The sequence below is a fragment of the Loxodonta africana genome, chromosome 22, assembly GCF_030014295.1.
Source record: "Loxodonta africana isolate mLoxAfr1 chromosome 22, mLoxAfr1.hap2, whole genome shotgun sequence".
Taxonomy (NCBI): Eukaryota; Metazoa; Chordata; class Mammalia; order Proboscidea; family Elephantidae; genus Loxodonta; species Loxodonta africana.
The window spans coordinates 32,182,836-32,195,279 of NC_087363.1; the positions used below are offsets into that span (position 1 = coordinate 32,182,836).

The 12,444-nt window shown below is 40.8% G+C and overlaps 1 protein-coding gene across 1 annotated transcript; it reads right to left on the bottom strand.

Moving 5' to 3' along the window:
- Window positions 1-493: 493 nt before the first annotated feature.
- ZNF620 (zinc finger protein 620) lies at window positions 494-12,090 on the bottom strand. Its single transcript, XM_023548130.2, is given in 3 exon segments — window positions 494-3,852; window positions 3,855-4,678; window positions 12,065-12,090. Coding segments are annotated over 3 exon segments (1,005 nt in total). The 3' UTR covers window positions 494-3,697.
- Between the last annotated feature and the right edge of the window lie 354 nt (window positions 12,091-12,444).

Consider the following 12,444-nt stretch of genomic DNA (forward strand, 5'->3'; position numbering starts at 1 on the left):
CAAGGAGCGGCTGGAGAATTCAAACTACTGACCTTTGGGTTAGCAGCCCAGCTCTTAACCACTGTGCCACCAAGGCCATGCAAACTAAAACCATGATGAGATGCCACCTCAAAAAGACAAACGAGTGTTGGCAAGGATGTGGAGAAACAGGAATCTTATATTCGGTAAGGACGTAAAACGGTGCAGCCACTTTAGAAAACAATATGGTAGTTAACCGTTAATTCTAGGTATCTACTCAAAGATAATGAAGACATATGTCTATACAAAGACATGAGAATGTTTATAGCAGAATTTTTTATTTTTTTTAGCATTATTCATAATAACAACGTAGAAACAATCCAGGGTCCATCAACTGGATAAGCAAAATGTGGTATATCCATATAATGGAACACTATCCAGCAATAAAAAGCAACGGACAACTGATAAATAAAACATGAACCTCAACATTATGCTTAGTGAAAGAAGCCAGATGCAAAAGATCATGTATTATATGATTCCATTTGTATGAAATGTCCAGAAACGGTAAAACTAATGACAGGAAGTAGATTAATGTTTGCCTGGGGCTAGGAGTGGAAATGGGAATTGACTGCAAATGGCCAAGAGGGATCTTTTTGGAGTGTTGGAAATGTTCTAAAATTGAATTGTGTTGAGGGCTGCACAATTTTAAATTCACTTTAAAAATGATTGTGGGTAAATTAAAACTCAACAAACTCAATAATAATAACCAGGTTTGTTTATTTACATGCTTACAATTTGTCTCCCCTAAAAATCAATGCAGGCTCGCTTAGGACAGGGACCTTATCTATCTCATTAAATACTGCATTCCTAGAACCCACGGATATGATGAAGACTTAATAAATATGTTGAATGCTGACTGTGGTCTTTTTCTACTTTACGTTCTCAATTTACAGGGCAAATTCTTTCCAATCTTAATATTTCCCCAGTTTAAAAAGATGGTCTTCATCTGGCCCTGTAAATGATTTCCACCTTCTAGGACAATGTCTTAGTTGGTGCCTCCATCTCTCCCAATTACCGTGAGCCTTCCAACTTCACCTCAGTTCCCTACCAAAAGCAGTTGTTAGTATCTCACCTCCCCTAAGTTGGCCTCTGGGTCCTTTCCAAAGATATCTGATAGATGTAAGCAAAGAGGGCCAGGAGCAAGCCCGACTCCTTGGGACCAAGCTGTCCAGGACATGCCTGATGTCTTCTAGCTTCATTTACTGCCCACTGGACTTAGAAAACAAGAACCCCAGGAGCTAAGGGAAGCAAAAAGTCCAGGAGGCTGACCATGCACTGCATTCCATCCACCTCCCTCTCCCCACAGTTCAAGGCCTCGAGAATAAGGGCGATCACCCTGCAGGCATCCAGGTCCATCCCTGTGGCTAAGCATTTCTGGGACTGACTCCTGAGCTCAAAATGGATGACAGACCTAAGTATAAAATCTAAAACTAAAAAACCTGTAGAAGAAAAAACAGAAAACATTCCTAAACCTGGGTAAGCCCAAGATTTCTTAGATATGACATGAAAAGCATGACCAAGAAAAGAAAAACTGATAAAACTGGATGTTATCAAAATTCAAATAATCTGCTCTTCGAAAGACACTCTTAGGCAAATGAAAGGACAAGGCACAGACTGGAAGAATATATTTGGAAATCACATATCTGAAAAGGTCTTGCATCCATACTGTACAAAGAACTCAAGGCTCAATAAAATCAAACAACTGAATAAAAACATAGGAAAAGATTTCAATAGATATTTCGTCAAAGATATATGGAAAGCAAATAAGCACATGAAAACATGCTCAACATAATTATTCATTAGGAAAATGCAAATTAAAACTGCAATGGATAGCAGTACATGTTTATTAGAATAGCTAAAATTAAAAAGACTAACAATATTAAATGTAGGCAAAGATGGAAACTGTCATACAATGTTGGTGGGAATGTAAAAATGGCACAACCCATTTGTAAAAGTTTTGAAGTTTCTTAAAAAGTTAAACATACACTTACCTTACAACCCTACCATTCCACCCCTAGGTATTTACCCAAGAGAAATGAAGTACATATTCTTACAAAGAATCGGATACAAATGTCCATAGCAGCTTTATTTGTAATAGCCCAAAACTGGAAACAACCCAAATGGCCATCAACAGATGAATGGAAAAACAAATTGTGGTATACCCATACAGCAGACTACTACTTAGTAATAAAAAAAAAAAAAAAGAATTATTGACATACGCAACATGGATGAATCTCAAAAAAAAAGAATTATTGACATACGCAACATGGATGAATCTCAAAATAATTATGCTGGAAGTGGCCAGACAGAAACAGAGTACATACAGCGTGTAACATTTACATGAAATCCCAGAAAAGGGAAACGAATTTACAATCACAGAAAGCAGATCAGTGGTTGCCTGGGGACACCAGGGAGGGACCACAAAGAGGCACAAGCAAAGTTTTGGGGGTGACAGCTATGTTTATTATTTTGATTGTGGTGACTATTTCATTGGTGTATATCTATGTCAAAACCTACCAATGACATTATGATACCTAACGGTTTTTTGCTTTTTTTTTTCAGAACCAGTGACTGTTCTAAGCACTTCTATGTCAACACAACCTGTGAGGTAGGAAAACTAACCCCATCGTACAGATAAGGAAATACACAGAGTTTCTGTAACTTAACCAAGATCATACGCCTGGGTTTAAACCAAAGTCTGCCTGGCTCCATCATTATTAACCGCTACCCTCTGCTTCCTGCAAAGCCAAGCTGTCCACAAAAATGGGTGCTAAAACAGAACACATTTATATCTTCCCTCATTTCCACAGGTAGCAGAAAACAATAGTAGGGTCTTCCATGATCATAAAAAAAGAAATGAAGTTGCAAGGAAATATTTCGTGCTTTGAGGTCACTTGGAAGAGCAAGGAGATGGATTCATTTAAGACAACTAGTGCCTGACAGTTGCCTCAAAGGGTGATTACACCCTGACTTTTGCAAAGGCACAGACTACAAGTGCGTAGTGGAGAAGAGTAACTGCAGAGTGAGAAGCAGGGGGTGGGCATTGTGCCTGAGGTAGGTCTCTGAAAGCCTGCACCCTCTTGGGAATGTCCTCTGACATGCAGATTGCTCTACACAGGCAGGGTCTCTCTGTTCTTGACTTTAGGAGACCTCTGATATACAGGTTGTAATGAAGTGTCCATATATCTTTCTTTCCTTTATCTTTTTGTGGTGCACATCTCAGAAAGGATACATAAATTTTTTGAGATCTAAAGGGTTTGAAAATGCCTTTATTCCACTCTCACACTTGAAGGTATACAGTTCTGGGTGGAAAATAATTTTCCCTCAGAATTCTGACAGCATACGGCATTGTCCTCTAAATTTCAGGCTGCCGTTGAGAAATCTGACACCATTCTTATTCTTGATCATTTGTTTTCTGTCTAGAAAATGTTAGAATCTCCTCTTTAAGCCTGGTGTTTTGGTAATTCACAGTGATGTTCTTTGATATGATTTTCCCCACCACATCCATCTTGCTGGGCAGTAAGCTGACCCTTTCAGTCTGAAAACTTACACTTCCTTTCATGTTTATAAGTTTTGGGGATTTTGCTATTTGTCTTTTGTAACCATAAAAAGAGTTCCTGTAGGGGAGACAGAATCTAAGGAAAGTCTCATGATGGATGCTGAGTCTGAACTAAACATATTACTGGGACAGGTAGAGAAGCAGACAGTCCACATACACTGAGCCATGGGAACAGAGGCAAAAGGGTGAGAATGAGCACAGACCAGAAGGGACAGTGATGACACTGACAGAACAAAAGAGCATAAAATGGGGAGAAACAAGGACAGGCCCTACTCTTGGACCGGGGTCTTCTGGGTGTGTAGTTTCTGGTGCAGAATGAATCTTCCACACCAGCTGAAGGTTTTCCTGCACACCTTACCCTCATAAGGTTTCTCACCAGTGTGAACTCGCTCATGCTGAATGAGGGTGATTTTCTGGTTGAACACCTTCCCACACTCCTTACATTTAAAGGGCTTCTCCCCAGTGTGGATTCTCTGATGTTGAGTCAAGACCGTGTCAGAGCTTAAATGCTTTCCACACTCTTTACATTCATAAAGCTTCTCCCCAGTGTGCATTCGCTGATGAACAATAAAGCCTGAGCTACAACTGAAAGTCTTCCAACACTAACTACACTCACAGAGTTTCTCCCCAGTGTGGACTCTCTGGTGCTGGAGGAACACGGGTCTGCTCCCGAAGGCCTTGCCACACTCCTTACATTCATAGGGCTCTTCTCCAGCATGGATTCTCTGATGCCGGATCAAGGCTGTGGCGTAACTTAAACCTTTTCCACATTCTTTACACTTAAGTGGTTTCTTTCCAGTGTGAATTATCTGATGCCGAATAAGTAAAGAGTTATATGTGAAGTCTTTTCCGCGTTCTTTGCACTCATAAGGCTTTTCACCAGTGTGACTTCTCTGATGTCAGTGGAAGTCTGCCGATCGACTGCAACATCTGTCAGATTTTTCACATCGAAAAGACATCTGACCACTGTGAATCGTCTGACTGGTGGCAAGTTGTATGCTGACACTAACATTGTTTTCTAATTTCCCACTCTTCCCCCTGCTCTTGACAGCACAGGTCCTGTAATGTTTGCTTGACCCATCTGTAGACTCTTTCCTCTGTCTTCTCAACTATTCCATGGCTGTGTCTTCTCAACTATCCCATGGTGGTGCTGCAGTTCTAGGCTGCTCTCCAGGTCAGGAGGCTGGGGAGCATTCCCTGGCAGTCCTCCTGGTGCTAGTCTGTGGGACTCTGATTCTTTGAAAATGTGTGGCTTTGGAGCTGGTTCTTCCTTCCAAGTTCTGGTCTCATGCCCTGATATCACAAAACGAAAACGTAAGTGTGACCACCTGATATCACAAAAAGAAAATACCCCAAAACAAACACAAACAAAAAACCTGTGCTGAAGGGGAAGCAGGACCAAGTGGTTCTCATTTTCCCTGAATATGTGGATATTTTCCATTATGCTCACAAAATGTCTACCTAAGGTTACCACACAACAGAGACCCACAAGTGAAATGAAGACTCTGAGGGAGAGAGGAAAACACGGCCAGGAGGCCATCCTATAGGGTATGAACACTGGAAGACAGCAGAAACTGATAGTTAAGGCAGAAAGAGCAAGAGAAAAGTGAATGGCGTGGCTAAAGGGGTAGCCAGAAGGGATAAATAGAGACCCAGAGGTGAGAGGAAGTCCACCAAGAATCGTGGAGGAGCAGGATGAGCAGCTCACGCGCTACAGAGGGTCTCGCAGACTGGAAGATAGCCTGGGAACAGAAGATCTCAAGACTCAACGACTAAGTTGTTAAACCACTGCTTATTTTAAAACATTATCCACGTCATACCCTTTGAAAAGAGAACTGGCCTCTCTCTCTCTATATATATAGAGAGAGAGAGAGCTACAACCTTAACACAAGGGTGAGAGGTACACCAAAAATGAGCATTCTCTGCAGAGTCTGAAAAGCTTTGGAAATTTAGGCAGGGAAGAGGGGCAGCAGAAGAAGAAAGGCAAGAAAATACACTGCATTGTTTTTTCTCATTCTCAGAATAATACCTTTCAAACGAGGAAGCCATTCACCTCTAACTGACAAATATGTCTTCCTACAAAGGTTCTTCTGTTAAAAAAAATGTGTGTCAAGTGTGTGGGGGAAAGATGAAACAAGAACGGCAGATATTGGTGACTGTTGAGGCTGGCTGAGGGACCCACGGGTTGCATTGTGCTGGTCTCTGCTTATGTTTGAAAATTTCCTTGACAAAAATGATATTTTTTCTATTTGTTAAGTCGGTGTTTGGGAACTCAGAATTCAACTTCCATAGAAACAACGCACTCTATGACGCGTGCAGGGCAGACAGGTCCCAGAAGTCGACCTTCCTCATAAGGTGGCTGACATCCTCCTCTCTGCAAAAACAAACTGGTGGAAAAAATAAATTGTTTCCACATGACAGGGAAGACAAGATCTGGTTTAAGAGCTGCTTAGTGGGTGGTGAGGGCAAGAGGCAGAGATGAACATGTGAAGAAATCTTGCAGCCATGCCTTTCCAGGAAGACACTGGCCCTTCCCCACCTGGAACAGGCCAGCACCTTAAACCCAGAAAATGACACATGATAATTCCATAGGAAAGAAAACAGTCATATGAGAGAAGACATGCTTCGCACACATTGAACCGTGAAAACACAAAGCAGGCCAAGCAAAAAAGGTGCTGGTAGGTTCTCGTGCTTATCTGGACAGACAGCTCTGAAGGCCCCCCGCCCACAGGTTCCTAAGGATCAAGGCCCCATAGCAGCTCCCCTGGCTCCAGCTGGGAGACTAGAACAGGTCTGGTAAATGGAAAAGCTGCTCAGGAAAAAAGAAACAGAAACAAAAAGGTAAAAGGAATAGTGGTACAGGGTCCTCTTTATCTTTCTCTGCTGAGCCAGGTAGAGAGTGAAGTGAGGTGAAGTTGAGTCAGGGAGAAACTTAACAGCCTGTGCAAGCTCAGGGGCCAGGAAACTACCAGCAAGGGGAAAGAGATGGTGTGCACTGTTAACACAACCCCACGATAATCCCACACTCACATGAGGGAGTCCAAAATCTTCTTCAGGGAACTGGGAGGACAGAGACACAAAGAGCTCTGCTGAGACCTCAACAGCTCCTCATTTCCTTCTACGATCGAGGCAAAGCCCCTCCTGGGGGTGGGGAGATAGCCTGTGTCAACATCAGGGCTCTGTCCACTCAGTAACCTCTGTGAAGCTCAGCCTTAAGAGTGACTGTGCCAGAGAGTTACCAGAGATCCCACAAATCTAAGGAAAAGAGAAGCCAGGATGCTCAAGGGCAGACAACAGCAGGAAGAAGGGAGGCCTTACCCAGGGAAGCCACATTTGCATAATTCTCCAGCACCACCTCCCTATAGATGGCCTTTTTTTTTTTTTTTTAATAACTTTTATTAAGCTTCAAGTGAACGTTTACAAATCCAGTCTGTCACATATAAGTTTACATACATCTCACTCCCTACTCCCACTTGCTCTCCCCCTCTTGAGTCAGCCCTTTCAGTCTCTCCTTTCTTGACAATTTTGCCAGCTTCCCTCTCTCTCTATCCTCCCATCCCCCCTCCAGACAAGAGTTGCCAACACAATCTCGAGTGTCCACCTGATATCATTAGCTCACTCTTCATCAGCGTCTCTCTCTCACCCGCTAACCAGTCCCTTTCATTTCTGATGAGTTGTCTTCGGGGATGGTACCTGTCCTGTGTCAACTGAAGGTCTGGGGAGCATGGCCGCCGGGATTCCTCCAGTCTCAGTCAGACCATTAAGTTTGGTCTTTTTATGAGAATTTGGGGTCTGTATCCCACTGATCTCCTGCTCCCTCAGGGGTCCTCTGCTGTGCTCCCTGTCAGGGCAGTCATCGATTGTGGCCGGGCACCAACTAGTTCTTCTGGTCTCAGGATGATATAGGTCTCTGGTTCATGTAGCCCTTTCTGTCTCTTGGGCTCTTAGTTGTCGTGTGGCCTTGGTGTTCTTCCTTTTCCTTTGCTCCAGGTGGGTTGAGACCAATTGCTGCATCTTAGATGGCCACTTGTTAGCATTTAAGACCCCAGACGCCACATTTCAAAGTAGGATGCAGAATGATTTCATGATAGAATTATTTTGCCAATTGACTTAGAAGTCCCCGCAAACCATGTTCCCCAGACCCCCGCACTTGCTCCCCTGACCTTTGAAGCATTCATTTTATCCCGGAAACTTCTTTGCTTTTGGTCCAGTCCAATTGAGCTGACCTTCCATGTATTGAGTGTTGTCTTTCCCTTCACCTAAAGCAGTTCTTATCTACTGATTAACCAATAAAAAACCCTCTCCCACCCTCCCTCCCTCCCTCCCCCCCTCGTAACCACAAAAGTATGTGTTCTTCTCAGGTTTACTATTTCTCACGATCTTATAATAGTGGTCTTATACAATATTTGTCCTTTTGCCTCTGACTAATTTCGCTCAGCATAATGCCTTCCAGGTTCCTCCATGTTATGAAATGTTTCAGAGATTCGTCACTGTTCTTTATCGATGCGTAGTATTCCATTGTGTGAATATACCACAATTTATTTACCCATTCATCTGTTGATGGACACCTTGGTTGCTTCCAACTTTTTGCTATTGTAAACAGAGCTGCAATAAACATGGGTGTGCATATATCTGTTTGTATGAAGGCTCTTGTATCTCTAGGGTATATTCCCAGGAGTGGGATTTCTGGGTTGTATGGTAGTTCTATTTCTAACTGTTTAAGATAACGCCAGATGGATTTCCAAAGTGGTTGTACCATTTTACTTTCCCACCAGCAGTGTATAATAGTTCCAATCTCTCCGCAGCCTCTCCAACATTTATTATTTTGTGTTTTTTGGATTAATGCCAGCCTTGCTGGTGTGAGATGGAATCTCATCGTAGTTTTAATTTGCATTTCTCTAATGGCTAATGATCGAGAGCATTTTCTCATGTATCTGTTGGCTGCCTGAATATCTTCTTTAGTGAAATGTGTGTTCATATCCTTTGCCCACTTCTTGATTGGGTTGTTTGTCTTTTTGTGGTTGAGTTTTGACAGAATCATGTAGATTTTAGAGATCAGGCGCTGGTCGGAGATGTCATAGCTGAAAATTCTTTCCCAGTCTGTAGGTGGTCTTTTTACTCTTTTGGAGAAGTCTTTAGATGAGCATAGGTGTTTGATTTTTAGGAGCTCCCAGTTATCGGGTTTCTCTTCATCATTTTTGGTAATGTTTTGTATTCTGTTTATACCTTGTATTAGGGCTCCTAGGGTTGTCCCAATTTTTTCTTCCATGATCTTTATCGTTTTAGTCTTTATGTTTAGGTCTTTGATCCACTTGGAGTTAGTTTTTGTGCATGGTGTGAGGTATGGGTCCTGTTTCATTTTTTTGCAAATGGATATCCAGTTATGCCAGCACCATTTGTTAAAAAGGCTATCTTTTCCCCAGTTAATTGACACTGGTCCTTTGTCAAATATCAGCTGCTCATACGTGGATGGATCTATGTCTGGGTTCTCAATTCTGTTCCATTCGTCTATGTGCCTGTTGTTGTACCAATACCAGGCTGTTTTGACTACTGTGGCTGTATAGTAGGTTCTGAAGTCAGGTAAGGTGAGGCCTCCCACTTTCTTCTTCTTTTTCAGTAGTGCTTTGCTTATCCGGGGCTTCTTTCCCTTCCATATGAAATTGGTGATTTGTTTCTCTATCCCCTTAAAATATGACATTGGAATTTGGATCGGAAGTGCGTTAAATGTATAGATGGCTTTTGGTAGAATAGACATTTTTACTATGTTAAGTCTTCCTATCCATGAGCAGGGTATGTTTTTCCACTTAAGTATGTCCTTTTGAATTTCTTGTAGTAGAGCTTTGTAGTTTTCTTTGTATAGGTCTTTTACATCCTTGGTAAGATTTATTCCTAAGTATCTTATCTTCTTGGGGGCTACTGTGAATGGTATTGATTTGGTTATTTCCTCTTCGGTGTTCTTTTTGTTGATGGAGAGGAATCCAAGTGATTTTTGTATGTTTATTTTATAACCTGAGACTCTGCCAAACTCTTCTATTAGTTTCAGTAGTTTTCTGGAGGATTCCTTAGGGTTTTCTGTGTATATAATCATGTCATCTGCAAATAGTGATAACTTTACTTCTTCCTTGCCAATCCGGATACCTTTTATTTCTTTGTCTAGCCTAATTGCCCTGGCTAGGACTTCTAGCACAATGTTGAATAAGAGCGGTGATAAAGGGCATCCTTGTCTGGTTCCCGTTCTCAAGGGAAATGCTTTCAGGTTCTCTCCATTTAGAGTGATACTGGCTGTTGGCTTTGCATAGATGCCCTTTATTATGTTGAGGAATTTACCTTCAATTCCTATTTTGGTAAGAGTTTTTATCATGAATGGGTGTTGGACTTTGTCAAATGCCTTTTCTGCATCAATTGATAAGATCATGTGGTTTTTGTCTTTTGTTTTATTTATGTGATGGATTACATTAATGGTTTTTCTAATATTAAACCAGCCTTGCATACCTGGTATAAATCCCACTTGATCAGGGTGAATTATTTTTTTGATGTGTTGTTGGATTCTATTGGCTAGAATTTTGTTGAGGATTTTTGCATCAATGTTCATGAGGGATATAGGTCTATAATTTTCTTTTTTTGTAATGTCTTTACCTGGTTTTGGTATCAGGGAGATGGTGGCTTCATAGAATGAGTTGGGTAGTATTCCGTCATTTTCTATGCTTTGGAATACCTTTAGTAGTAGTGGTGTTAACTCTTCTCTGAAAGTTTGGTAGAACTCTGCAGTGAAGCCGTCCGGGCCAGGGCTTTTTTTTGTTGGGAGTTTTTTGATTACCGTTTCAATCTCTTTTTTTGTTATGGGTCTATTTAGTTGTTCTCCTTCTGAATGTGTTAGTTTAGGTAGGTAGTGTTTTTCCAGGAATTCATCCATTTCTTCTAGGTTTTCAAATTTGTTAGAGTACAATTTTTCATAATAATCTGAAATGATTCTTTTAATTTCATTTGGTTCTGTTGTGATGTGGTCCTTCTCGTTTCTTATTCGGGTTATTTGTTTCCTTTCCTGTATTTCTTTAGTCAGTCTAGCCAATGGTTTATCAATTTTGTTAATTTTTTCAAAGAACCAGCTTTTGGCTTTGTTAATTCTTTCAATTGTTTTTCTGTTCTCTAATTCATTTAGTTCCGCTCTAATTTTTATTATTTGTTTTCTTCTGGTGCCTGATGGATTCTTTTGTTGCTCAGTTTCTATTTGTTCAAGTTGTAGGGACAGTTCTCTGATTTTGGCTCTTTCTTCTTTTTGTATGTGTGCATTTATTGATATAAATTGGCCTCTGAGCACTGCTTTTGCTGTGTCCCAGAGGTTTTGATAGGAACTATTTTCATTCTCGTTGCTTTCTATGAATTTCCTTATTCCCTCCTTGATGTCTTCTATAACCCAGTCTTTTTTCAGGAGGGTATTGTTCATTTTCCAAGTATTTGATTTCTTTTCCCTAGTTTTTCTGTTATTGATCTCTAGTTTTATTGCCTTGTGGTCTGAGAAGATGCTTTGTAATATTTCGATGTTTTGGACTCTGCAAAGGTTTGTTTTATGACCTAACATGTGGTCTATTCTAGAGAATGTTCCATGTGCGCTAGAAAAAAAAGTATATTTTGCAGCAGTTGGGTGGAGAGTTCTGTATAAGTCAATGAGGTCAAGTTGGTTGATTGTTGTAATTAGATCTTCCGTGTCTCTGTTGAGCTTCTTACTGGATGTCCTGTCCTTCTCCGAAAGTGGTGTGTTGAAGTCTCCTACTATAATTGTGGAGGTATCTATCTCGCTTTTCAATTCTGTTAAAATTTGTTTTATGTATCTTGCAGCCCTGTCATTGGGTGCATAAATATTTAATATGGTTATGTCTTCCTGATCAATTGTCCCTTTTATCATTATATAGTGTCCTTCTTTATCCTTTGTGGTGGATTTAAGTCTAAAGTCTATTTTGTCAGAAATTAATATTGCTACTCCTCTTCTTTTTTGCTTATTGTTTGCTTGATATACTTTTTTCCATCCTTTGAGTTTTAGTTTGTTTGTGTCTCTAAGTCTAAGGTGTGTCTCTTGTAGGCAGTATATAGATGGATCGTGTTTCTTTATCCAGTCTGTGACTCTCTGTCTCTTTATTGGTGCATTTAGTCCATTTACATTCAGGGTAATTATAGATAAATAAGTTTTTAGTGCTGTCATTTTGATGCCTTTTTATGTGTGTTGTTGACAATTTCATTTTTCCACATACTTTTTTGTGCTGAGGCGTTTTTCTTAGTAAATTGTGAGATCCTCATTTTCATAGTGCTTGACTTTATGTTAGTTGAGTCGTTACGTTTTTCTTGGTTTTTATCTTGAGTTATAGAGTTGTTATACCTTTTTGTGGTTACCTTATTATTTACCCCTATTTTTCTAAGTAAAAACCTAACTTGTATTGTTCTATATCGCCTTGTATATAGATGGCCTTTTGTGCAGGGTCCAGGATGGCCCACTGATTCTCGGTGAAGTACACGGCCATGTCCTCGAAGGTCACCAATTCCTGCAACAACAGGTTCCTGTCCAAGTCCTATGTGAGGGCAGAGGTCAGGTTGAACAGCAAAAATAAGACATGTTTTTCAACATGTTGAGGGAAAACATCTGCTTCTCATCAAGGTGGGGATCACAGGGATCAGATTTACCCTACAAATGAGCCATAAAAAACAGACAAAGTACATGAAACAAGGTTTTCAAGATACTGGACATCAAACAACAAAGGACAGTGATTCCTGAGAGACAGGAAACAAGGAAGTGAGCCTATAATTCCCCAAGTTTACTACCTGGAAAGAGTTTCCAGGCTGAGGCACAGGGAGGGTAACTGAAATAGAGAGACCTA